The sequence below is a fragment of the Vigna unguiculata genome, chromosome 1 (assembly GCF_037176805.1).
Source record: "Vigna unguiculata cultivar grain cowpea cultivar isolate G323 ecotype 2 chromosome 1, ASM3717680v1, whole genome shotgun sequence".
Lineage (NCBI taxonomy): Eukaryota > Viridiplantae > Streptophyta > Magnoliopsida > Fabales > Fabaceae > Vigna > Vigna unguiculata.
Genome location: NC_140792.1, coordinates 23,506,719 through 23,533,809, shown reverse-complemented (window position 1 = coordinate 23,533,809; position 27,091 = coordinate 23,506,719). Strand labels below are relative to the sequence as shown.

Below are 27,091 nucleotides of genomic sequence, written 5' to 3'. Positions count from 1 at the left end.
CTTATTTTGGGTTCAACTTCTTCTTCTTGTTAACTTTTTGCATGAACCGATTACACTTTATTTTTCCTAAAAAAAAACTAATGGTCTCTTTGTTCCACTTATGTGCTAGGTTTTTTTTCTTTCTCTTGGTATACTTCTTTAAAACTTAAGTGTAATTATCTTTATTATGTAAAATGTTTATTATACAAAGAAAATGTATTACATAAAATACTAACATAACATATGAATTTTATTTTTAAAGTTTAACATATCTTCTTCAAGAAGCTTTTTCATCTTCCAAAAAAGTATAATTAATATTATGGCATATGTGTGTGTGTGTGCGTGCACTGCCATGTGTGTGTGTGTGTGCATTGCCATGTGTGTGTGATACACTACCATATGTGTGTGTGTGTGTGACACATTGCCATATGTGTGTGTGTGTGTGTGCGTGTGCGCGTGCATGCGTGAATGCGCATTACACCAAAACTCTTCTAATGCTTATTTTCCTCTTCCAACGAATTAGTTACGAAGAAAACAATTATGCATTGTGTTTTGTTTCTCAATGCACTACATCTATCTTTGTGCATTGTAGCAAAAAGTCTATTATATTAGTTTAAAAAAATTGACTTAACTTCTTGAAGAAACTTTGGACAGATTTCAAAACTTCTGATCTTCCAATACTTACCTATCTTGCATAAGCCACAAATTTGCATTCTAGTGTCATGAATCTCTCTTTTAATTGACTTTAATTGATTAAAAACTTGTTAGATTAAACATAACTTTTAACTTAGCTTCTTGAAGAAGCTTTTTACAACTTGGAATACCTACTTTCAGCACATATTGTTTTCTAATTTTGCTCACAACATTAATTATGAACAACTTTTTACTTTGCATGTTCTAGTAAATGAATTGATGTTGGAAAGAATATCAATCACTTCTTAGAATATGAATAATAGTTATACCAATAACTGCATATGAAAAACTTCTAGCCTTCTTGAGAATTAATTTACCTATTCCAACACACTTGCATTAATAATTATTACAACAATAAATATCAACACTACCAATGATATTTGGTGGCACTCAAGGCACTTATAAACATTGCAGTGTTATCTATATGTTAAAATTCAAAAACTTCTACCATATCCATCTAGATATAATATACTTCAAATATTTTATAACCTAATTGATCTAATGTATTATAACTTATAATTAATATTAATTAATTTATTTTTAATTCAATCTCTTTGTAAACATTTATAAACCTCTCAATTTACCATAGTTGCTTCTCATCTTCCACCATCACCTAATGTATATTTAATTCTTGAATTAGTAGTCTATATTATCCACAGTTGGAATTGAATTTTAAATAACTGAATTTGGATTTCAACTTACGATTTTTACATTTTTCTTATAGTGCTAGTGGATAAGAAGATGAAAACATTGTTACATATCATAATTTGATCTTTGATATATAGTTTTTTAAATTCACGCGTTTCTAAGTCCGTATGTTTACAATTAATAAAAAAAATCAAATATTGGATTTTGAATAAAAATTCATATATTTCACATTTAATATTTAACATAATTACTATTACTATTATTACTATTATTATCGTAACTATAATTCTATCAAATAATTATATTTCATTTTAACATTTTTTTAAAATATTAATGTTATTATTATTATTATTAATATTGTTATTATAATTATAACCTGCTGTTATATTTTATTTTAATTTATTTTTTTAATTATTCTTTTAATCATTAATATTAATATATTTATTGTTACTATTATCAATTTAATCAGTAATTATATTGTATTCAAACTTTTTCATTAATTATTATTACTATTATTATTTTTCAATCAAACTATTAAATAATAAATTTAATCAATCATTATATATTTTAATTAATTATTATTATTATTATTATTATTAATGTTAATAATATTAATTTTATTTAATATTATTATTTAAATTAATCATTACATTTTATTTTAACTTATTCGCTTTATTATTATTGTTTACTTACAAATTTTGCATTTGAAATTTACTCGAAATTGAAAATTTTTATTACACTTTATTATTTTATTTACGGAATTTGTTGTAATATTAAATTAATTTTTAATTATGATAATGTTATGTTGCTTTAATGACAAAGAAGTTACTAAATATTATTTTTAAATATAATATATAAATATTTATTAATAATCACAAACAATAACTTTTAAAAGTAAACATTCATATCAATATTCATTATGTTTGTTTTAACTTTTAAATATATGAAAAAAATAATCATTTTCCCCTAATTTTTTCATATATTTCTAAAATCGTAAATTATATTTTTATTTCAATCGTAATTATTACTTTTTGTTTAAATTATTTTTAAAATATTATTTGTAATGTTTTTTATTTTAAATTGTTATATTTTATTTGATTTGTATTTTAGAATATTATTTGAAATTTTTTTTTAATATTAATACTAATATTAATATGGAATGACATATAACCCTATATTTTATTAATTTTGTCCACACTTAATTCTATATTAGAAATTCACTTTATTACACTAGTGTATTAATTAATGACATGCATGTTCTTTTTAATTTGTTTCATTAAATAAAACAAAAAAGCATGTGCGAAGTTTTTACTCACTCGTACACAAGCTTATTTCTTAGAAGCATTTACCTATAGATTTCACAAAGCATGTTTACAAAGGTAAACTAGAAATATTGTTCTTCATGGATCATTTAGGCCAATAAAATGCAGTACGAACGAGTACCCAGTCCTATCTGCCAACTTATAATCTCGCTTGGTACATATCATAGTTTAACTATATAGAAAAACAATACATACATGGCGACTAAGGTTACATATCGGTAGGGACCGCCTACTCTAAACTTAGGAAATGATAGTCATCATTTCATAAGCTTAGCAATTGGGCCCTGATCAGGCCCACACAAGCCCAAAGAAGACCCAACGAGCCCAATAAAGGTTCAGCCCATAAGCCAGGTAATTTGTGATTAATATTCTATAAATACAGGTGAACCCCAACAATTAAAGGTACACAACTCATTAATACTAAAAAATGAGATTTGACTTTAAGAGCTCTTGTTGACTTTCGTCAGAGTCCCTCCTACAGGTAACCTCCCAATTGTCCCATCCAGCAGTTGGATACGAAGACTTTCCAAGCAAGACCGTAGAGTATATGTCTGAAAGGTTCAAAGATTGGGTAAGGCAAGATTTATGTCTCATGATAATCTGTTATTGTTCTACAAGAACAAAAAGAGTTCTGTAATTACCATAAAATATAGAAATGTCTAATAGTTGATAAGAAAATACTAAACAAAAACATCAAAGTAATGAGATCTAGGAAATGACAATTCATGTAACTAATTATGTAGATACTTGAATCCAAATATAGGGTCAAATGATTTTTTGTTAAGCAAGTTATCAATATGGATGTAATTTGTGGATTGACTTATTTTTGTGTTCTCATAGTTGTATTAAATTATTTGTTTTCATTGAAAGTTATTCAACAATGAAAATGTTTATTGTACAATTTTGAAAAAGGTAAATGTCTTAATTATAAGTTCTACTACATGCGCAATATATTTTGTAAATGTAGAATATATTATATTTTGTAACAAATCCTAAAAATTATGTCTCCAACGTTTTTAGTTAAAAAATTTCATATGTACCACTTATTTCCTCTCATTATTTTCTCTAACCAAAATCAGCACAAATCCAAAAAAAAAAAATATGACAATAATATATATAACAGTAAAACGTAAAGTAATCAACAATGATATATTAAAAAAAAATAAAAGTTACCTTTAGTCAGCATGTTGTTCTACGCTCTTTCAATGATTTAAAATCTTCAATAATAAAATCAGAATGAATAATTTTCTAGATACATTTGATATGAACCTCATTTTTGATAAATCCTTCGTACCTCATCAGTTTGATTTGGTGCTCATTAAGTTTATTTGGTGGGTATTGTCAAATTTGAGGACGTTTCACCGTCTAGCATTTGTATTTTCAGAGGGATTAATAATATTTATATTAAACTTAATGTTGATTAACTTCTCTCGCAAAAATTAATAATAATATTCATATTAAAATTTTACTGTTATAAAATAATTTTTAAAACAGAAATGAATTAATATTAAAATTTTTAAAATATTAATAATATGTGGTTCAATATTCATGTAAGGCCCACTAATTATTTAGCCCTAACGTTTAAGGGCTGCCCCAAATCAGTTGGGCCTAGGATTGGCCCATAAGGAACCAAAGACCCTAAACCAGCTAACACTCTCATTTCTGTCACTTTTCAAAAATCAGTTCCCTCATTCTTTCCTAAAGCTACAATCGTGCTCTGCTAGGGTTTAACCCCAATCTTGATCTAGTGAGCTCAGTCTCATTTTCTTGCTCTGTGCAAGTATTCTCCGGCTCATACCTCACCTTTCCAATCAATATTCGTATTTCCAGTTAGGGTTTAGTAGTAAGCTTGTTTTAATACTCACTCTGCTATTTCTTTTCCAACTCGTTAATTTGTTCCTAGAGCTCTTATGCTCCGTTGTTGGTGTCAAACTCTTCTACTAGCTTTTTCCAGGTAAGGGAGGCTAGAGTCTTTCATATATTATGTAGATCTACGTGTTTTCCAGCTTGTTTCATGTTTGAATGAACTGTGTGCTACTGTGGGATTATGAAATGCCTTATTGAGCTGTTTGGTTGTGTATATTGGATTGTTGCACGAGAGAATAATGGTGAGCATGATTTTCTCGCCCAAGCGAGCACGTCTCGCCTAGGCAAGACTAGCAGAGGCTCGCCTAGGTTTCCTGCCCGAGATGTCGCTTAAGCGACAAGTCCTCGTTTTGAGCGAGGAGTAGTCTCACTTAAGCGAGGAGGGCTCACCTAAGCGAGGAAACGCAAGAAGCCACTGTTCCCACTCCTCGAGCCCTTGCCTAGGCGAAGGGAGCTCGCCTGAGCGAGGGAAACCTCTCGCCTAAGCAAGACCTTTCAGTCTGGGCAAGAAGTTGGGCGAGAATGTGTTTAGTTCTATTTTTCCCTTTATACTTGGATGTTTTTCGTATGTTTGGATTGATTAATCTTGTAAAGCATGAATTGGGTGAATATGTATGAGTAAGATGATTTATGGTTTGTGATGGACAAGTTTAACATGATCTTGGCATGTGACATGTATGGAATGGTTGGTTACAAATGTAGCATTGAATTGGCATGAGAAATGATTCTATATTGATTGGTGAAACATGATTTGGATGTGGTTCGGGCGTAATTCCACGATAGTTTCGTGGTGATGCCTCATTGGTTAGGGCGTAATTCCATGAATCTCTAGGTGAGATCTCGTGGTGGTGCCTTAGTTGGTCAGGACGTAATTCCATGACCCCTGTCAGTGGGAGATCATGGTGGTGCCTCATTTATATAATTTAGTAAGGATTCAAGGTAAGGATTGCATCCTGACGCTCTAAAGAGTCAGCTAGTCTCATATAGAGCGTACTGACTCAAGTGGTGAGAGTTGTAGGAGGCTTGGAACACTTTCAGGGATAACCTTGTGTGTGGGGGATGAAACATTGGAACAATTAGCTCGGTAGAGCAGTAAAGGCCACCACAAGTGCAAGCATCCGCTTAATCCGACTGATTATATGTATCCGGGTGAGTCGTGTCTTGAGTCTTAGTGTATTTTTTGCAAGTCATAACATGATTGGTTGACATATGCATCTTGGACTATGAAATTGTATGTAACTGTATGATAAATCATTTTCTATTCTAGCTTACCCTTTGCTTATTTGATTGTTATGTGTGTGGTTTTCTCTCTTTGCAATGATCATCAATTTATTGATGTGAGCAGATGCGAGAACTCCTCGTGGTCAACAGGGAAATGGTGATTCCGCTGCATAGACTATCTGAGTTGGAGTTTGCTTGTTCATGTCTTCCTTTCTGGTTGTGGCCCATGTACCGCCTTATCTTAGAACTTTATTTTGAATACTTAGATCTCTTATTCTTTTTTTGTAACCGGCATCGTGGTGTGCCTTAATCCTTTCCTGGTTCCTTTTGGGATAATTGTAAGGAGTAGCGTTTATACTCCAGGACCTTGCTTACCATTTTATTCTGTGTGACACTTCCTTTAATTAGGGTTATTAATTAAATGGGGTGTTACAATTCACACATGAAACAAACTTATGTAAATATGACGTAAAAGATATAAATATTAATAATAATTTTTAAAATACTATTTGTACTTATTTATATTAATATTAATATTTAAATTTGATTAGAAGAAAACTTTATTTCAAATTTGAAAAACTTCTCTCACACTTAAACACATGTTCTTTTGTTTTCCTTTCTCATTTATAATATTATATTCTTCATAAATCTTAAAATTATGAAGATTAACTTTTCAAAATATTATATACGATCAATTATTCTACTACTTTTTCATAGGTGTTGACACTTTTTGGAAATTTAATTCATAAAAATTTAAAGCTTTTTTAATGTTTTTAAACAGTCACATATTTTTTCACTTTTTGGAAAGCTTAAACATTAATTTAAAAAATAATTTTGATAACATAGACATAAATGTATTATTATAAAGTGAAAATTATAAATCTTAATATTTTAAAGATATAAAAATCACCAAAAATTTTAGTGTTTTTTTTTTCTAAAATTAAGATACATATTGCCAAATTTGAAATTTGAAATATATGATAATAAAATTTTAATTTGAAATTCAAAATCACAAAAACTATTAAAATATGGTAACAACATTTTAATTTGAAATTCAAAGTCAAAACAAAATTAAAATCCAAACATTGCCAAATACATAAAAAATGTAACTAATTTAATATATAAATATGATACTTATATTTATCAAAATTTATTATCTTATTAAAATTGTTTATTTTGTATAAAATTATAATAAAATCAAACATGGAAATAAATAAATAGTATATAAGTATATATATATATATATATATATATATATAAGATTTTCTATTTATATTATATATATATATATATATATATATATATAAATTTATTTTCGCCTATTTAATTTATTTTCTTAAAATTATTATAGAATCACTTTCTTATTACTAAAAAGAAGAAAAAACAGATAAATTAAACTTTTATAACAATTTTAAAAAATAAGTTATAATTTGAAATTTACACTATAAAAAAGAAGTAATGATTTTTTTAAATTAATATTTATATGGTCAACGAGACAGAAAATTTAAAATTCAAAGTTTAAATAGACGAAATCTAAATTTAAAATAGTAGAATATTCATAAAATAATGTTATCAAAGTTTAAATTTAAAATTCAGCGTTTAAAAATATGTACATTCAAGCCTTTTTAATGAATTTTTAAATATTTTTGAACAACTTTCACGTATTTTTTACATTTCACAAAAACTTAAACAATAATTTAAAAAGTAATTTTTATAACATAGACATTTGTGTATTATTAGTTTTTTTACTCGTGCAACGCACGGGTTTTTTTTAGATGTAATATTTTTAGTAATAGCAAGGGGTTTTTGGATATTTAATAATCTATATGATAAAAATATAGTGTCTTTAAAAAATTGTGAAGTGTATAAATAGAATAAATCAATTTAGAATGTAATTAAAGTGGTATGTGAAGTCTATATTTTATTTCATTTTATGTTGTTTTGTCTATTCTTTTATCTGCAACAACCAACAACAAAAAGATGACTAATACACTACTTTGTTAAAATAAGAATAAAAAATAATAAATTACATACCTATAATGTTTTTGTTTTTGTTAATCAACTTCATAAATTTCTTTTGTACACAACATTTATTACTTCTTAATTCAACCTTTGTTGTAGCATGATGTTCCTTGTAAGCCTTGGATTTTAGGCAATGATTTTCCTGTATTGTAGAACAGAACAAAAATAAGTTGATCTATATTTATACAAACTTTCAAATCAAAACAAAATTATAAATTACATACCTATAATGTCTTCTTTGTCAAAGAGTTTCAAAAATTTCTTTGTACACAACGTTTTTAGTTGTGTTTGTGACATTTCCATCTTCATCCAGTATAAGTATTTTCAATCCTCTTTTGGTTTTTACTCTAGAAATAACAACATATAGTTGACCATGTGTGAATACAGGTTGTGGAAGATAAAGCCCGACTCTAGAAAGTATTTGTCCTTGACTTTTGTTAATTGTCATTGCAAAGCATAAGGATATCAGAAACTGTCTTTGAAATTTGAAAGGCAACCCTGAATTAGATGGAACTAAATCCATTCTTGGTATAAAAATCTTGTCACCAATGTTTTTTCCAGTAATTACAGTTGCAGAGATTACATTCTTGCCTAAATGGTTGACTTGCAATCTTGTGCCATTGCAAAGACCTTTCGCTTGATCAATATTTCTCAAGAGCATAATTGGCACACCTGTTTCCAACTTAAGTTTATGATTTGGTATTCCTGAACATTTGATATCATTTAAAAATTCAGATGTAAACCATTCAGATTGGACTTCATCTTGTTCATCAGATTGGCAAGGTGTATCTGAACTTAAATAAGTCACCTCTTTACCACCTAATAAAGACAACATGAAATCATTTACTTGCTTTACAGAATCATTTGTTGGGCACAAGATTGCTTCATCATCAAAATAATTAAGCTTCATCATGTTAACCACAAATTGAGGATAGACAAATTCAACCAATGACAATACATGTATATTTGTATTTGTAATCAGCAGCTGTTCTGGAATTTCAACCATGCACTCACCATTCTCATTTAGATCCATTTATCTGTCTCCAATCTTCAATATCCAATCAGCAAATTCTTTGATATCATTGGCTGTTTGAGTATTTGTTGTAGTACTTAATCTCATGTTCTTGGACAATTTTAGCACTTGACAACAATTTCATAACTCTGAATAGTTGATTGCTGATTTGATGATATCAAACCTAGATCCTTTCATGATAATGGGTAGAATTTGTCTAAAGTCACCTCCCAACACAATTGCTTTGCCACCAAATGGTTTGTCATTATTAGCATCATCAACATTTCACATAATATCTCTTAGTGTTCTATCAAATGCCTCAAAGCACATTTTATTCATCATTGGTGCTTCATCCCAGATAATCAAATTGGTTGCCATTAGAAGTTTAGCACGGAGACGGTAAGACCCGTGAAATTAATTAAATAAATAATTAATTAATTAATAAATGTGAGTAAAAAAAGCCTTTATGACATTAATTGTTGGTTGGTGTGACGTGGAAAAGTATTAGCTCAAGTTGTTGAGAGTACTTTGGTTGTGTGAGAGGACTTGGTTTCGAGTCCTATATATGCCAATTATGTGTTGTTGTTTTATTATTAATTTTTAATAATATGTATGAGTATGGAATTGATGATGTAAACTGTTTTTGATTGGAGGGTATCACCAAATGTGAATTGGCATAGTGGTTGTGCTTTGGCCTTATGAGTGGAAGGTCACGGGTTCAAACCTTGGTGGGTAAAGAATGAGCTTTATTTTTGCTAACTATTTGCTATAGAGAGAAGCACGAATTTGAGAGTGTGGGTAGAGTTGTGGGTGTGCAAGGGCTGGACCAAGAGGGAGATTGCGAATCAAGGCTTCTATCTTTTCGATTTTTGATCACTAATTCCAGGTTAGGGGAGCTGAACCCGAAATTGAATGCTTTAGGTCATACTTGTTAAGTGTACTGATTTTTGTGTGATGAATTTCGTGTTGAATATGAGATGAGTTTTGGGGGTTGTGGGTTTGGTGCTATTGTATTGAAATTTTGACCCAAATGTATGAATATAATGGAATTATGCATTGGATATAATCTAACTATGTGTGCTTGGCGTTTTGGGAACCAAATGCAGTCTAAATTATGCATATGTGTTGTTGAAATACAGGTAAACTAAACTGGTATGAATTGGAGTGCAAAGTGGTGTTTGGTTGCTGCTGTTGCGTGCATAATCAGTGTAGGGACCTGCAATTCTCGCCCAGACGAGCCAGGCTCGCCTAGGCGAGATTAACAGAGACGCAAGCCCTGTTGCCACCTGAGCGTCTCGTTCAGGCGACGAGGATTGGGTTTGAGCGACACATACACTCGCTCAGGCGAGAGAGGTTCGCCTAAGCGAGATTGTGATGAAGTTGCGCGTGTTGAGCGCGACTTCTCGTCCAGGCAAGGAGTTTATGGGTTTTGAGTCAACCAGAGTGTCGCCCAGGCGAGATGGCCTCGTCTAAGCGAGATGTCTTTGTCATGTGAGGTGCTTTGCTTGTATTTTAGCCCAAGCGAGATTGAAATGGGTGTTTGGGCGAGAGATAATCTCGCCTAGGCGAGGGGATCTCGCCTAAGTGAGATAACGTGCTGTTATTGCTGATGTAAACTCGCTCAGGCGAGGTGGATTAGCCTAAGCGAGAGTGAGGGTCTAGCTTGGGCGAGAATTCCCTAGCTTAAGCGAGTTTATGCGAATTACTATGTTTCTATGTGCTTGTGAGTGTGTTTTGGTTGTTTATACCAAGGTTAGGTTGTATATGCATGTGGTGTGGTGTTTAGGCTTGAAGGACTAAGTCCCATAGGGGTCTGGAATGTGCTTGATGGTTGGACACATGATGGGCAAGGAATTGGTTGAGTTCCCGTCGACTACTAATGGGCGAGGAGTCCTTAGTATGGTGATTGCATGTGTCGGGTGCACGATGGGCAAGGAACTGTTATGTTCCCGTCGGCTACTATTGGGCGAGGAGTCCATAGTATGTTGATTGCGTGCGTGCCAGGGTCCAAGTGAGAAGACTTGGATGATTTACTACAAACGAGGGGTCTGTAGGGCAGGACTATGAGCGGGATAGGCTCATAGGGTTGGACCACGAATGAGTTAGTTTCGTGGAAGCACAGTGAAGTCTCAAGATCTAATTCATGCATATGACTCATGAAGGACTATGAGCTCATGGATGGATAATTGGAAAAGTATAAGAAACTAGTTATGTTACTTTGGGTTGGGAAACATATTTATATTCATGTTTTGTTTATATATATATTGTGCATAACTCACCCTTTCTGTGTGTGTGTGTGGCGATGATCGGATAACTTGTTATCCGGGAGCAGATGATGTGACAGGTGGGCCAGGAGACGCTTAGACTCGGAGCGAGGGCTAGTAGGGGATATTTTTGTATATACATATGTTATATGTTTATTATTTTAGCTCTGAGAATATTATGTAAACCTGGTAGGAGCCATTGACTTTTATCTCAATTTTATGAATTATGGACTCCTGGTTTTATGGCTTTATATATTAAAGTTTTAAATTTCCCTTGTTTTGGGAAATAATTTATATTAAATACGACATTTATTGTATTTCGAATTTTATTTATTTAATATCAGTAATATTCCTTAGGGATGTTATAGAGACTACCTTGCGCTATGTTGCAAGTTGATTCATCATTAATTAATAGTGGGATGCAAAAGGTAGAGTGTGCTGTTTTTCCACCAGGAAGTAGTAAAGAAGCAATTTCACTTGATGCTACGTTCAAAACAATCATGCCCTTGCTTCTTGGAGCAGCTGACAATGTCTTCCACATAAAAGTTTTACATGTACCACCATAGCCATATAAAAAGAAGAATCCTCCCTTCTTTGAAAGAACTGATGTCATGATATCCTCATATACATGAATTTGTTCATCATTCTGTGCTTTAAACAAAATGTCATGTTCTTTCACCATCTCTTCTTTATTATATTGCTGCTCATCAACACAATAAATCTATTATTGAATGTATGTAGATCTGAAATATCAAGTTGAGGTAATGAAGGATCATCTTTCAAACATCTACCATTTGACATTAGCATTTCCTGTATTTGAAGCAAACAAATTTTTTGTAATTCAGCAGTCTCAATTTCAAGACCTGCATGAAGAAACTAATGCAATTATAAATTATATTTCTATTCAATTAAATAAATCACAATATAAATTACCTGGTAAGTTCATATCCTTTCTTTTTTGGTATAAAATTCCATCATATAAGATACTCCAAGTAGAATTCCAAACTATATCTGGTTTAGAAATTGTATTCATCGACAACAAAGTAACAAATAATCTTCTAAGTTGATACCCAGAAGCAAATTCACTTGCTTCTTTTATTGCATCAATATATTCTTTGTCGTCAGCCAACAATCCCAAAGCATAGCAAGCTTCTTAGTATGTTTCATAAAATTTCCCATCAATGGTCTTAATGCTTTCATAATCAATACAACCTTTTTGAATGGTCAGTAATATCCTCAAATAATAAAGTTCTCTAGAGCTAGGAGGAATATAAGTAAGTCTACCAATGTTGTAGCCTTTCTTCCTTGGTTTCCACTCTTTTTCTTTAGCAAACCACACAAATTTGCTTGGAAATTCAGAATAAGTCAATTCTTTTCCTTCTGTATAAACTTTGTTAGCCTCAAACCAAGCTAGAATCATTGTGTTAGCATTTTTGTATCTATTGAAGACCACATTAATATCATCATCATCTTTAAACAAAGTTGATTGTTGGCCAGGAAGATGGAATTTCAATCTCTGAACAAGAGGCCATCTGTGATGGATATCAAAAGCAAATATTCGCCAAGTGGCTTCACATGGTGATAGATACCTACAATCATAATACCTCTTGATCTCATCAATAATGGTTGATTTGTCAGATTGTGCAGAGTTGTTGCTTATTTTAAGAGTAGCTCTGTCAAGATCTTTGTTCACATATTTGAACGAATATTTTATTGAATTGGTCTTGTTGCAATACTCTGTATTGACGTGAGCTTCATACCTCATTAAAAGGGGTGGATTGTAAGGAACAACACTTCTATTGTCCAGCTTAACTCCATTCTTCTCAACAAATCTACCACTATCAAGTCTTCTATAGCATGGATATCCTTCTTCATCAATTGAAGTTGAAGATGTGAATTTTTTAGGATAAAATTTAGAACATCTTCCTTCCTTCATGCAGGGTGAATTATATCTTGCAGATCCGCATGGTCCATGAATCATGTAACTTGAAACAACTTTTTCCAATTTGGGGTACAAATCCGCATTGGGCAATTCAGCTGATATTACTTTATCAATATCAATTGAATTTTTCAATTTGCTTTCTCCATCAAACCATAAAAGTATATGTGCATGAGGTAAACCTCTTTTTTGGAATTCTACTGTGTACATTCCTGCATATATAAAAAAAATTAAAATAGTTGTAAAAATTTAATTTAATAAATATGTATATAATGTATATTATTTCATACCGAACATACCTGCAGTGCTTTTTCCAAAGAAGTCCTCTTTTTTAAAATTTGTCATCATTTCATCCAACTTTATTTTGAAGACTCTACATACAGTATCAGGTCTATTTGAAGCAGATAACTCTTTCGCTAAAACAAAGTATTTTATTTCACTCCAATTCACATTGCTTGTTATAGTAATGAACAAATAAGGATATCCAAATTTTTTACAAATTGCCATAGCATCTTGACAATTGTTGATCATGTATCTGGTACCACTAGTGAATGAAGCAGGCAAGACAATATGTCTTCCAATTAAAGAAGGATTTGTCTCTCCTCTATTAACAACCTCTTGTAATCCATCAAGAATATCACAACAAATTAACTTCTGATTAGCTATAATGAAAGACAACCTTTGTGCTTCCACCATTGTATAACAATCAACCAAAAACTGTTGGAACAATCGGCATACATTCACAATATTTCCAGTTTCTATAGATCTTTGTTGTATTCTAAATGCAATAAATTCTCGCAAAGAAATTATAATTCTCACCCTGGATTTACTTCTTGAATGAGATTCTCTTATTAGAATATCTTCTTGATAACCATCTTCTCCATATGCAAACATGAGAGGATATTGCAGTGGAATGAAAGATGTATGAGTTTCATGCAGTCTTGTTAATTCACCAAAACATTTTTTGACAATTATATCTCTGCCTACATCCATATTGACAAAATCACCAACTATTAGTGCAACTATTTCATCACATGAAGGTGTGTTGTAGACTCTAGGGTCTTTGTTTCTGCCTCTAAATAGTGTTAGCGTGAAATTTGATTCCATATGTTGTAGTGACAAATCTCTTACTCTTCTAAAAGATTTAGCAAGAACATTGTGATTGTCAATCATTTGAATCAAATCAGGAACCAATGATTCATCTATAATAGATTCCTTGTTGTTTGACCTAAAACATAATAAAGAGAATACATGTCAACAGATGTATTTAAATATTTCATTTAAGCAAATTACTTCACATCTTCACTAACCTGAAATGCTTCAATCTGTTACTCATTTCTTTTTTGGTATCATATATGTACAGTTGTGCAAACTTTGGCTTTGATTCATGTTCTGGCAATAAACTGCCAATACGGTGATAATTCTGTCCATTAAGAATAAATTGTGGTGGACTAGAACCATTGTTCATTGAAGCATCTATCTTACCACCAATTGAAGTAAATGAGAACATGCTATTGTATACTCTTATATTCTGTAAAAATAATTTGCTTCTATGATCTTCACCATTTAACAAACCTTCAAGAAGATTAGGTGGTTTTTTTAATAGTGGAATTTGCACTTTTCCCTTTTGACAAGACAATGAGAATTGAACTTCCTTTGAGGTGTTACATTTTTCTGCTCTTTCTTCAAACCAAAGTTGAGCTTTACAGTATTGACATTTCAAACAAGGTTCTCCAATATTGAGAAGTTATGAACATCATTAAAAAAGCATTAGCCTGAAATGCATATTTTTGCTCTGAAATTATGTACAATTGTGTGTCAGATTATGTACCTTGTAACTACCCTTTGCAATACAATTCGTTTGTAGTTGTAGTACTTGTAGTATCTACTTCAATATTAGTCAAATGAAAAGTAAGTAATGATTTAAAAAATGTATTTATTCATATGAATAAGTTAAGCATTCAAAATTTGAATTACCTTCATCTGTTATCGTTGCTGAATCATCATTTGTTGTGTCTAAACAATTATGTTATGTTGTTGTTTCATCATTAAGAGTGAATCTGTTTTGAAGTGATTGTATGACTTGAAAAGGATATTTGGCAACTTTATTCTTAGAGACAAAATAGGAATCATTTACAACTTCCGATGTGCCACCTATGGAAAAAAATTATTAAAACAATTACCTTACATGCTTTGGCATTGTGAGTATGAACATTGATATATATGAATAAGAACCTACTTACCTGCACTGTAATTGTAATTATTTTGTCCATAATTTCTCTGACTGTTATTGTTAACAACTGTACTCATTAAAAGACATTGATATAAATTTAAAATTCGTCATCTTCATCCAATTACAATAAGTATATAAGAAATTAAGATGGATGTAGAAATATACCGAAAGAACTATTGTATGTTACAGTAGAAGCTGCAGATTGTGAAGTCATTAAGTATTTTTGGATTTGATCTTGAACTAAAGTACTGGAAGAACTTGATATATTATTTTCAAGCACTGCATTCAAATGAAGCTTAGGTTATAATTTCTTAAAATGAGATTGAATTAATATTATTGAAAAACCAACAAAGATAACTAACCAATTGTTGTATGAAATATTGAATTCATATTGTGAAGGTTGTTGTTGTTGTTCTGAAGATCTGAAAAAGGATTATTATCAAAGCATTGAATGTAAAACAATAAACAACAATACTTATTAAGAATCTAACTCTTTTAATGGCTTCCTGTGTATAGTGTTCTCAAATAATTTTTCAGATTGAGTTCTTTTATCTGTCATTACAATAACAAAGATATTTGATTATGCATCTGTGTTGTCAACTTACAATCCAAAAAAACATTTTCAAATATAATTATAAAAATAAAACCTGATATTTTGATACTTTGAGAAGAATGGTTGGCAAATTTAGTTTTTTTTTTCTTGCATTCTCTTCTTTGTAATTTGCAACAGCCATAAACATATAAACATAGAAATGCAAAATTTGTAAATAAATGTTTGATGAAGACATTCGCAAGTTACATGATTTAAGTGAGATGTTAGAAACTTACATGAATGTTGATTACTTCTTGCATTCAACCTTTGTTGTAGCACCAGCTTCCTTCTCAGCCTTGCATTCTTACAATCGTTTTGCTCCATTTCAGAAAAAAAAATGGAATACTTTCAAAGGTGACAATGGAAGAAGCAAAAGCAAAGATAAGTTGACTCAATGGATGCAAAAGTGTTTACTGTTTTATTACTATATTGGTGAATGTATTTCTTAAACTTTTTTTGGGAGATGGTACCTCTAATCACCATTGTGGAAAGACAAATATTTGTAATTGTAATAAGAAGCACTTGTAAGAGTACAAAAAGTTTTTAGTAGTAGACAAAGATTAAAAATAGAAAGAGCATGCAGTGCTGAGTGTTAATAGATCAGAATCATTCATATATATAGCAGTTCTCTCATAGTTGATTTGTTTTTGCAACTAACAAAACATTTGCTTTTTATATAGGTACAACAACACCTCTTTTTTATGCAGTACTATATAGTACAACAAAGAGGACAGTTTCATAGCAAGTATCTGTAATTTTAATTTCATTATGTTTGAAAATGATAACATACAATCAATGTCTGCACATCCTAAAGCAACATGCATCCATACATCTGATACATAAGTATTAAAAATATAATGGCAGACTACCGAAACATAAATCGCAAATGAAGTTGAATATTTACATTAAAAGAAGTTCAATTAATATTGTTTTTTTGTTAATATAGGAATGGAATATACAATAATTATATATAGCATACCAAAATCCATCCTCCAACTTTTTATCTGTCAATATCATCATACATATTTTATTTAAATTATAAAAGAAAATGATTTTATTTATGAATAACATACTATAATATGTCTCATTTTAAATCAATGTTTAATTAAAGTTTAACCATAAACTTTTTATATGCATTCATAGAATTTGAGAGAAGCTTCAAAGAAATTTCATTAATAACAAAATAGAAGTATACATATGCATTGCTGAAAATATAAAAACTTCTAGGTTGACAACTACATAAGTAGCAGACATAAAAACAAAACTATTTATACTCGGCAGTTCCAAATAACACCATAAAACTAACTGTCAATTAAAAATTACAATATGTCAACACTTTGACATTCTGATTGCTTTTCATCTGGTAAACTTCAAACACCAAGTCAATAGTTGGATCAAATCCATGAGCAGTACAAAATTCCTTCTAGCCACTTATAATTTTGTTAGACTTCTTTGGATGATTTCTCAACAGTAGTTTGCACTTCCCTATTTTGCGCGGTCCATAAAGAAAAATGTTTTTAAATCTTCCTTGACGAAGATAATTGCCAAAATCAGCTGGCAAATCCTAACACATTTAATGAAATTAAAAAAATAAATATAAACTAATAATCAATTTAATATATGGATTAAATGTTTTAAAAAATTTTGAAGACATAAATATAAATATCAAATAAACATTCACCGATTAAATGAAATGAATCTCACCAGATGGCTAGCATGGCATTGGTTTGGATTCAGAAATATGAAAAAATGCAACTTCGGTCCATTGAAAAGGGGTTCATCTACCTCAAGTCTTTTAAGAAACCGTCCAATAGACAAAGGTTTGCATTTACTGGGAAAAACAGTGATCTGGAAGCAAGAATGACCGACATATCCAAAATAAATAGTGTGGTTATCGTGTAGTTGATAAAGGTTCCTTAAATCAGTCCATCTTCCAATTAGCATTGGTTTCTGTAAATTCTTGTTATAAGTGTCGACATGTTTATTGCCTTCAACATCTGTTAAAGTCCATTGACGCTCAAGATCGTGATCATAAAGAATGGCGAATGCACGATCCACAAACCCAACAGCCTCCAAAAATACAATTTTTTTAAGAACAACATAGATTAGTTAAAGTCAAAATGAGGATATTCATTTGAAATCCGTGATACAAATAAAAAGAGTAGAAGAATTTTTGTAAAAGAAAAAATGTATGGAAATATTTACCAAGAATGTACCTCATCGTAAAGGTGAATAATAAAGAACTTCTTCTTCATTGAAGTTGTATTCCATTTGCTTGGACTTTCAGAATGATAGTAGAAATAGAGTTGGAAGAATGGAGAATATGATTGAACTGATCTTTAAGTGTGATCTTGATGGTAGAATGGAGATGAATATTTATAGAAGATAAATCCCACATGAAAAGAAAAGACGGGACAATTACAATTAAATTTGTAAACAGTAATGTAATTATTACTATCTTGGGAAAACGGGTAGACGATTAAAAAAAGAATATAACATTATAAAGATATTACGTTATTAAAGATTTATTAAATTATGACATATTATGCTATAAAATATCATAATACAATATATAATAAAATTTAGATATTTATATATAATATAAAATTTGGGTGATACAATAAAGTAGCATAAATTAGATTTATATATATATATATATATTTATATATAATTGTAATTAGGATAAATCTAATATAAATTTACGTACTAAGTTAAAATATAATATTTGATTCGAATGTTTTGAAATATTAAATTTTTCTTTTATATATATATATATATATATATATATATATATATATATATATATAAATTGAAATGGAAAATATTTAATAAAGTTAGTAACGAATAGAAAGAGAAATGATTCAAAATTGTATATGGCGGCCAATACTGTTGTGACAACTTAAAATCTGTCAACAGTTAATTGGTTTGCCAGATATATATTATTTATGAAAAGGAATGTAAATAAGAAATGACCATTTATAAATTCGGTTTTCACAAAAAACAGATATATATTATTTATGAAAATGAATATAAATAATAACTTGAAATTTATAAATTCCTTTTTCACAAAATTATGTGATTATGACTTTTATGAATTCATGTTACAAAATAAGATCAATTTTGATAAGTTTTGATGTAGCTGGCAGTCATCTTTGTTGACACAACTTGAAAAATGTCAACAATAATTTATGAACCAGCAGATGAAATAAATATAATTATAAAAATTGTAACAAATAAACACATAATAAACGCATAATATAGTTATCATAAAATTGAACATAAAAGTTGTAGTTTAGATGAAATTAAAGACAGACCGATGCGTAGATATATTACAGTCCCAAAATGACAAACATAAAACAAATTGTCTTCAAATAGAATAACTAAAATTATATTTCAAATAACTGATTTTTTTCTTCTCAATATTTCTTTTTAGAAGCTTCAATGGAACATTGTCTGCTTCGATGGAGTCAAGTGATGCAATCTTCTTTCCATATTCTCTCTTAAGTGAACTGTTAGTATCATCATTCGTTGCATTATCTTTGATTAGCTTAGGTGATTGAGTTCCACACTCAATTATTTCTTTGGTAAATCTGACTAATAAATCTTACTGTACATGTTAAAAAGAATTAACATTAATAAAATAATACATCATTAACAACAAAATAAAATTTAGATAATTTCTATACCTCTACAATATCAACAGTGGACTCATTGACTACACGCTATTTTTCCTTACTAAACTCACCATTCCCAGCATAAACATCATTCAAAAAGGTGTAGATAATGAAATTGTTAAAAAGTCAAAGATAAGTTAAATCTTTAATCTAAAAAATTACATACTTTCTTCATTCTGAAAGACTGTTCAAGTTTGAAAGTCTGATCGTTCCTACTTTCGACTTTAAACAGCAAACTTTTATCAACTAACTGATCAAACTTCTTAGGCAAATTTCCAGAAGCATTAATCTACCATAACAAAATAATTTAATATCATATTCAGAAAAATTAATCCAATTGTCATTGTGTATGTACATATATAAGTGGATATATAGAAGAGTATACCTTATCATGAGTGTCTAACATATCAGCACAAGTTTTTTTGAAAAGGATGGTTGCATCCCTATCAAATAGCACAAATGTGGTTGAATCGGATGAGTCAATAACTCAGATCTTGATCCTATATTTGTAAAATGAATAACAGTATTAATCAAGAAAAGTTTAAAGTATAATCAGATATTTTAAGGGACATTAAATTTAATACACAATAAATTAACCTTGGAAAGACTTTTATAACATGCTTATTACACTTCTCGCAGAAAGAACATCTTCGAATCTGGATAAACATCTTTGTTGCACACACAAGCAGTATACCACCAATCATCATCACCCAAAATATGCTTAATGGTTCCAAACTATTAGTAAGTGGTAACCTTTCAATATAAAAAAGATTAATGAAAATAGTATTGTGAACAACAAAATTTGATCTAACAATTAAAAATTCATTCTAACCTCTTTACAATCTTTGAGACCTTGAATGGTGGTCCTAGGTGTAAGCGTTAAAAAGTCCTCTTCCACAGTATGTTTGGAACTTTGAGAAAGTTGCGTTAATCCTTGAGAGGGAGATTCATTGTTCTCAAACATTCTGTGCAATGAAAATTAAAGTTACGAAAATGGATTGAATCAAAAATTATAAAGTTTGAATAAAATGAAGAACAATTTGAATATTACCTTGATTTTAGTTCAGATGCTTCCTTGAAGTTAACATTGTACTTAATCCTAGTGCAGAACTTACAATTTTGAACTTGAACCTTATCTAAATTTAAAAATATAGTGTATGTGAAAGTAACATGGAATAAATAGTACTAACAAATGTATAAAAGTAATAACAAAAGTTTACCTTGAAAAGTTTTGACTTTCGCAAATTCTATACTTATAACAGCATTTTGTACTTCTCCACTTGAAAGAAATAAATCAGTTCATCCACATAAATACCAAACAAAGTACATTCTATTCGAAACCTAAACATTCAATAAATGTTATGTGAAATCATTATTTAAACAGAAATAAAAAGGAATGTAGTATAGTATAGATATAAAATACCCATCAGCTTTTATTGCAATGACATTTAATTTTGTTGTCTTTCTATCAACTTGCAATTCTCTTTCAGTCCCCACTCTGACCAGTAATCCTAAGATATCTAATTTACCATTCATAAATGTGATATCATATAATGTATTTATAAATGTTTATAAATAAAAAATATCAATGGTACAAAAACTAAAAATATTAACTTACCAACTAAATAATCAGTATCAAATCCAGTGGTGGTCAATAAGGACAAAGGTGTGTATTGTGGTTTCATATTAGGAACCAAGTTACCATTAAGCAAAGAAACTTTTGTACAAAATTGGAAATTAATCTTATAAGGGTGGTGTGTAGTTCTGTATATTCAGAGCCACACTGAAATTTTAGATGGCATAAACATGGCCTTCAGAAATTTCAATCTGAAATTTGTAAATTAGAGTACGTCTAATGGAAGCATATATTTTAGAACCCTGAAAAAGATCAATATAATAAATATAAATATGTTTAGCATACACATATTTTCTTCATAACAATGATGGTAAAGAATTACACTAATAATAACCTCTTTGTCTTGAATAACCAACTCCATGGAGAAGGGACATATCTGTTTACTGAAATCTGGAACAAACCATGAACGTATCACCCTAACGATGATATTCCAGTTCTCCTTTTGTGGAGTAACTTCGCTTACGTTCTGGCTTTGCTTTGGAACTTCATAGAGAGACATGTTGAACTCACAACAACGATATTGAAAAATGAGAAGTAAAAAAATGAGTATTAGATTCGTAACATATTTATACTCAGATGGAAAAAATAAGAATTAATAAAAAAAATTAAATTCAGACAACTAAAACAAATAGAACTAAATAAAAGGTTCAAAGCAGCTATAAAGTAATATATTTTTGTTTGGTCAAAGGATAGTAAAAGAAGTGTAAGGATTAATCAAAACATGGATTTGACAAATTTTGAAAAACTAAAGGTTCATATGTTAGTCGAGCATAAACTTTGAAATGGTAGAAGAAAGCAAAAAGTACAAAAGATTCAAATAAGGACTCTGCAAACATGGAGTAGTAACCTTTTTAGAAATTGATAAGCATACGCTGTTAATAGAAATATATATCTTTACAGAATTCATGCCAACATATCTTGGTGAAAACTGCAAAAAACAGCTATTGATGTTAGAAAACATTAAATATTCATATTGATTTATTCACAGGTTTCATAGAAAAGGAGAATTAATAGAAAAACATTCTGATAAACATGAAGCATGAAACAAATTACTTTAAAATGAATACATAATTTCTTGGCGTGATGCATTGAGCAGTGAACCATTAATTGAATCACTAATGTGGAAACAATGAACATTTGCAAATACATACTAGTGTAGAAAGCATTTACGAAAGAAGAAATCTGCAAACATGTAATTTCAGAACTACAAAAGAAATGGATAAACCCTTATTATGTAGAAAACAACAAATGAACTGCATAGCTTTTTTGATTTTCGTATTTCAAAGAAAAGCTACTACATTTGTATATAAAAACAAATGAAGTACATGCCTTTGGTTGAAGATGGTTTGTAAGAATCCGATCCTGGTAGTGAAAAGTGATTTAGATTATAATTTTTACAATTCTACAAAAAGTCAAAATGAAGTGTGGTGCACAAAACTCCTAGAAACTTCCTGGAGAAGGCAACTATGTTGGATGATTTAATTTAATAACGTATAAATTAAAATTAAAAAAAAATAATCGTATAATAAAAAATGTAATGATATGACAAATTGTTATAGCAGAAAAAAATCTCGTGGAAGGTGGAAAATATATAAAGGTAATCGAGTATTGCAAACAGTCATATCATTCGACTTTTAAAAATCAAATTTTAAAAGTTATTGAAATTTTTAAAAATGAGAATAAGTATTATAAGGGATGTGTGTGAAAAAACTTCTGGAAAGTGTTATATTTTAACTGATATAAAAAATTTTAAAAAGGCAAAATAAATCATATGACATTTTGGTGTCTGATAGTAATTAAGTGCCAAAGATATTCGTATATGGAAGAAGATATGGAGCAGTTACCATTAAATAACTTTGTAAAAGTTGAAAATAGGAATACTTAAAGCACAACGTCTGAGAACTGACTGTTGCAAAAATATTTACATAAGTCTTAATTTAAATCCTGCAAAAAAAAAAGAAAAGAAATAATATTAAATAAAATTGAATTTTTATTCTACAAAATTTAAAAAGAATACATGAAGCTTTGTGTATAGATTATAAAAATTGAACGAAAAAAGGAAAAAAACATCACCAGAAAGTTTGCTTTGCAGTTGTAATTAGAAAGCTGGAACTCAAAATGAATTAAATTGGACCTTGTCAAAGGAGCATTTGTTCGAACATGACTTAGGAATTTATGAACATTTCATTCTGAACACTGATCGTAAAGGTGTATTTCAAAAGCAGAATTTCCAGTATGCCTTAAATAACATAGTTTGGGTGGTTTTAATTGATAAAACTTTCTAATATCAACCCAGCCATCAGTAATTCTCGGATTATAAATATCCATGTTGAAGGTAACATGGTGAACATTACCCTTGTTATCAGAAATAGTCCAACGTGGCAATAGTTCATGGCCTAATGTAATGACAAACAATCGGTTGACGAACCCAAAATCCTTGAAAAAAAAGCAAGTTCATAAAAAAAGATTAGTTAACGAAAATTAGAGAAGAATAATGGTAAGTAATTTATAAGAAGCAACTTCATAAAAACCTGGTCTTCGATGAAAATAGTAAAGAATCCACCCTTCCACTTTGCGGCAAGTATGAATTGTTCACCAAGTATGCATTGCTTAATGGTCATCTGTTAAATTGGTAAGATAGATTTTTTTTTTGGAAAAAAACAGAACCGAACTCTAAATGGATGGTATAAAAAATTTTAGTTGATTTGAAAAAGAGATGGTGTTCATCGAGATTGTGGTATATCGTAATATATTGTAAAAATGTTGATTTTAACATGCATAAATTTCTTGAATGGAGAAAAAATTGTTAAAAACAGTGGTCAAACAGTTTAATGTGGCTTGTTGAAGATTATGAACAGAACTGATTATAAAAACGTCTGGTTACCCAAATTATAAACTGAACATGCATAGGTTTTGTTAATTGAAAAAACAATTGTTAAAAAACTGAGTCTTTTAAAATGAAACAAAGATGATGATGATGAAATAGAGAAGATACTTTCAAAATTAATAACGTTAATGTGTTTTGAAATGTGAAGAGAAGTATAGGTGATAAAAGCGTGTTGTTCATACAAATTGAAAAGTTTAACATCCATACCTTTCTGTAATGGATAAGAACTTCTTCAAATCGCAGTGTCTGGCTGGTAATGCAATGCATATCCCTTCTGAAATGTGAAGTAGAGAAGATAAGTTCAAATTTAGAGACGTATATGCCTTCTGACATGTGAATCACCGTAATCGTGATACAAATATTAAGTATAACAGTTGAAAAGTTTGGAAATTTTGGACAGTGCAATCATCATTCTCTTGAGAAGTGAAAAACATAATGAATAAAATGTTTAAAAAACGGTACCCTGTCTTGGAACCAGATATCGTATTTAATGTGGTTATCTAAATAAATTCAAATAATGAATACGTGTGGGAGATGATGGAGTAGTTTAATCATCATTATCTCGAGCAGTACGAAAATTAATGCGTGGAATACTGATTGACACGTTGATTTAAAGTTAATTTGAAGCATTATTTTAATGCGTTGGAATACAAAATGTTTGGTAAAATGAAGACGGTTCCAGTGAGTCGTGGTAATGATACACAGTGATGTTCATACATGGTGATGTCTAATGCGTTACAATCTTTCATACTTCTATAATATTTATTCAATATTAAAAATTCAAGATTTTTATAGAATGATCTTGGAATGCAAATGTTGTAAAATGTTATAATTAATGTTTACATTAAATGGTTTTAATAAAAAATAATAATAAAAAATATTTAATGTATTTTACTGACGTTTAAATTTTCATTTTAGAAGTAATGACAATTATATTGAATTAATTCAAAATAAAATTCACAATTATTTATAGTTTCTCAAAAGTTCTGATTTACATGTATTTAATGTATTTGATAAACATATACATAATGTTTAATGTATTTGATAAACAATTTAAAAATTATAATAATTACGTTTAGAAAACTATATAACATAAAACGAAAAAAACAAATAACTTCATATATATATATATATATATAAAATGTTTAAAAGCAAACATATATATATAGTGTAATACAAAATGTTCAAATTTAAAACCAAATTAATGGATACAGAACTTTGATATGTATGCTTGTTCTGTCACTTTCCACTTCAAAAAACAACTCAGGGTGATCCTCTGCAGAGAGTTGATGAAGATTACAAAAATTTTTCCAACCAGTTCCTATTTTAACAGACGTAGGTCTTATGATCAATTTACATTTGACTTCTCCCCTTGGTCCGTGTAGAACAACAGATGTAAGTCCACTGTTTTGAAAATAATGTTAAGAGATCTTACTTATTAAAAAGGCATGTAAATAAATAATAAAAAAAAAACTAACCAAGTGGTTGGCTTGACAATAGTATCTGGATAGTTCAACTTTAAAATGAATTAACTTTGACATATGTAGATGATGATGGATGGAAAGATTGTTCAAGAAGTTGGCTTTGATTGTTGAGTCGCAAGAACGTTTAGAGACGTGGATTTGGAAAGAAGAATTTCTGATGTATTTTAACACAATCAATTTGTCAGACTGATCTGCATAGAAAGATCATAAAACAATCCAACCTTAGGTGATCATTGGAGCGTGAATATCCATGTTGTAGGTAACATTGTGAACATTACTTTCGTAATCAACAATGGTCCACTATGAACCAAGCTCCTTCCAATAACGTATTATGAGCACTCGGTCGACGTGTCCAAAATCTTTCACAGATTAGCAAGTTTAGAATAAAGAAATAGAAATAAACATAACAAATCAATGTGAAGGAATAAAAACAAATACCTGGTCTTTCAAAAACATAGTAATGAATTCGCCAACCATTTTGGCAGAAAGTATGGATTGTGGTGTGGGCACGGATTCCATTGCAGGATAATAGAGTGGTGATGAAAAAGAATTGTAAGAGAAGAAAATGGGTAACAAAAGAGAAATAAGATTTGTCACTTTGTAGTCGAGAATATATAGAAAGAAAAAAGTAAAAGTCATTACTGTTGGATAAGTTTGTACTTACTGGACAACCTGCTTCATAATTAATGCAATTGCTTTGGAATATAAAAGTTAATAAAAAGTACGACTTAAAATAAAATCCTTGAAATAATAATTTAAATAAATAATCATTAACCTTTATTTTATGAAATAGCAAAAAAAATGGACGTCTTCAATTCAAAGATTGAACAAACAAAATTAACATGAACGATAAGATGAATTACATAAAATCAAACAAAAATAAATATGATTTCTTTGCATGTGTAAAATTATGAAGATTAAGTTTTAGATCGAGAAAGGTTAAAAAAAAGATGAATTGTTTGCTTGTAAAAGGTGAAAAAAAAATTAAACCTTGGTAAAAAACTGAAATCTGGTGATAAACATTAAACAACAGTTGAATTCTGCAGCGAAAAATATTGAGTTGTTTGTTGTTTAACACAGATTGCATGTGTTTGAGCTGTTCATTTCAAGGCTGTAAAAACAAGAAACATAAGTTGATTGCAACAAGCTTTTAGATCAAACTAAATATAAGAAGAAAATTACTTGTTTGGTTGAGAAAGATGTAAAGATAAATCAGATGTCGGAAAAAAAATGAAAATTGGCCATCACACATGTGCTACTCATTTCATTCATCTGAAAAAAAGAGAAAAATAGAAGAGAATACAAAGAGTTGTGAAGATGTTAGAGAAAGAATCGAAAAAGAGTAAAAATAAAAACAGATCACGAGATGAAGATTATCTGGAGGCCATAATTTGCTTCAGAAAGCTGAAAAAAAAATGAAATCTGGGTTAAAATATTAGAAGAATATGAGATGTTTGATTGTAAAAGGTGGAAAAAAATAAACTTTGGTACAAAAATTGAGATGTGGTCATAAAGTTTAAATACCAGTTGATTTCTGCACCGACAAATACTGAGATCTTTGTTGTTTAAAACACTTTCTTGTGTTTGTACTCTTCATTTCAAGTCTGTGAACACCTGAA

At 29.7% G+C, this 27,091-nt stretch overlaps 1 protein-coding gene across 1 annotated transcript; it reads right to left on the bottom strand.

Annotated features, from left to right (window-relative positions):
• Nucleotides 1-12,180: 12,180 nt before the first annotated feature.
• Nucleotides 12,181-21,600, bottom strand: LOC114189194 (uncharacterized). Its single transcript, XM_085666252.1, has 9 exons — nucleotides 21,387-21,600; nucleotides 20,517-20,601; nucleotides 20,298-20,430; nucleotides 20,094-20,200; nucleotides 19,851-19,908; nucleotides 19,632-19,754; nucleotides 14,277-14,446; nucleotides 13,266-14,194; nucleotides 12,181-13,178 (listed from the first exon to the last, which is right to left on the bottom strand). Exons 1-9 carry the CDS (start codon nucleotides 21,598-21,600, stop codon nucleotides 12,181-12,183), a joined length of 2,817 nt encoding a protein of 938 aa, XP_085522378.1.
• Between the last annotated feature and the right edge of the window lie 5,491 nt (nucleotides 21,601-27,091).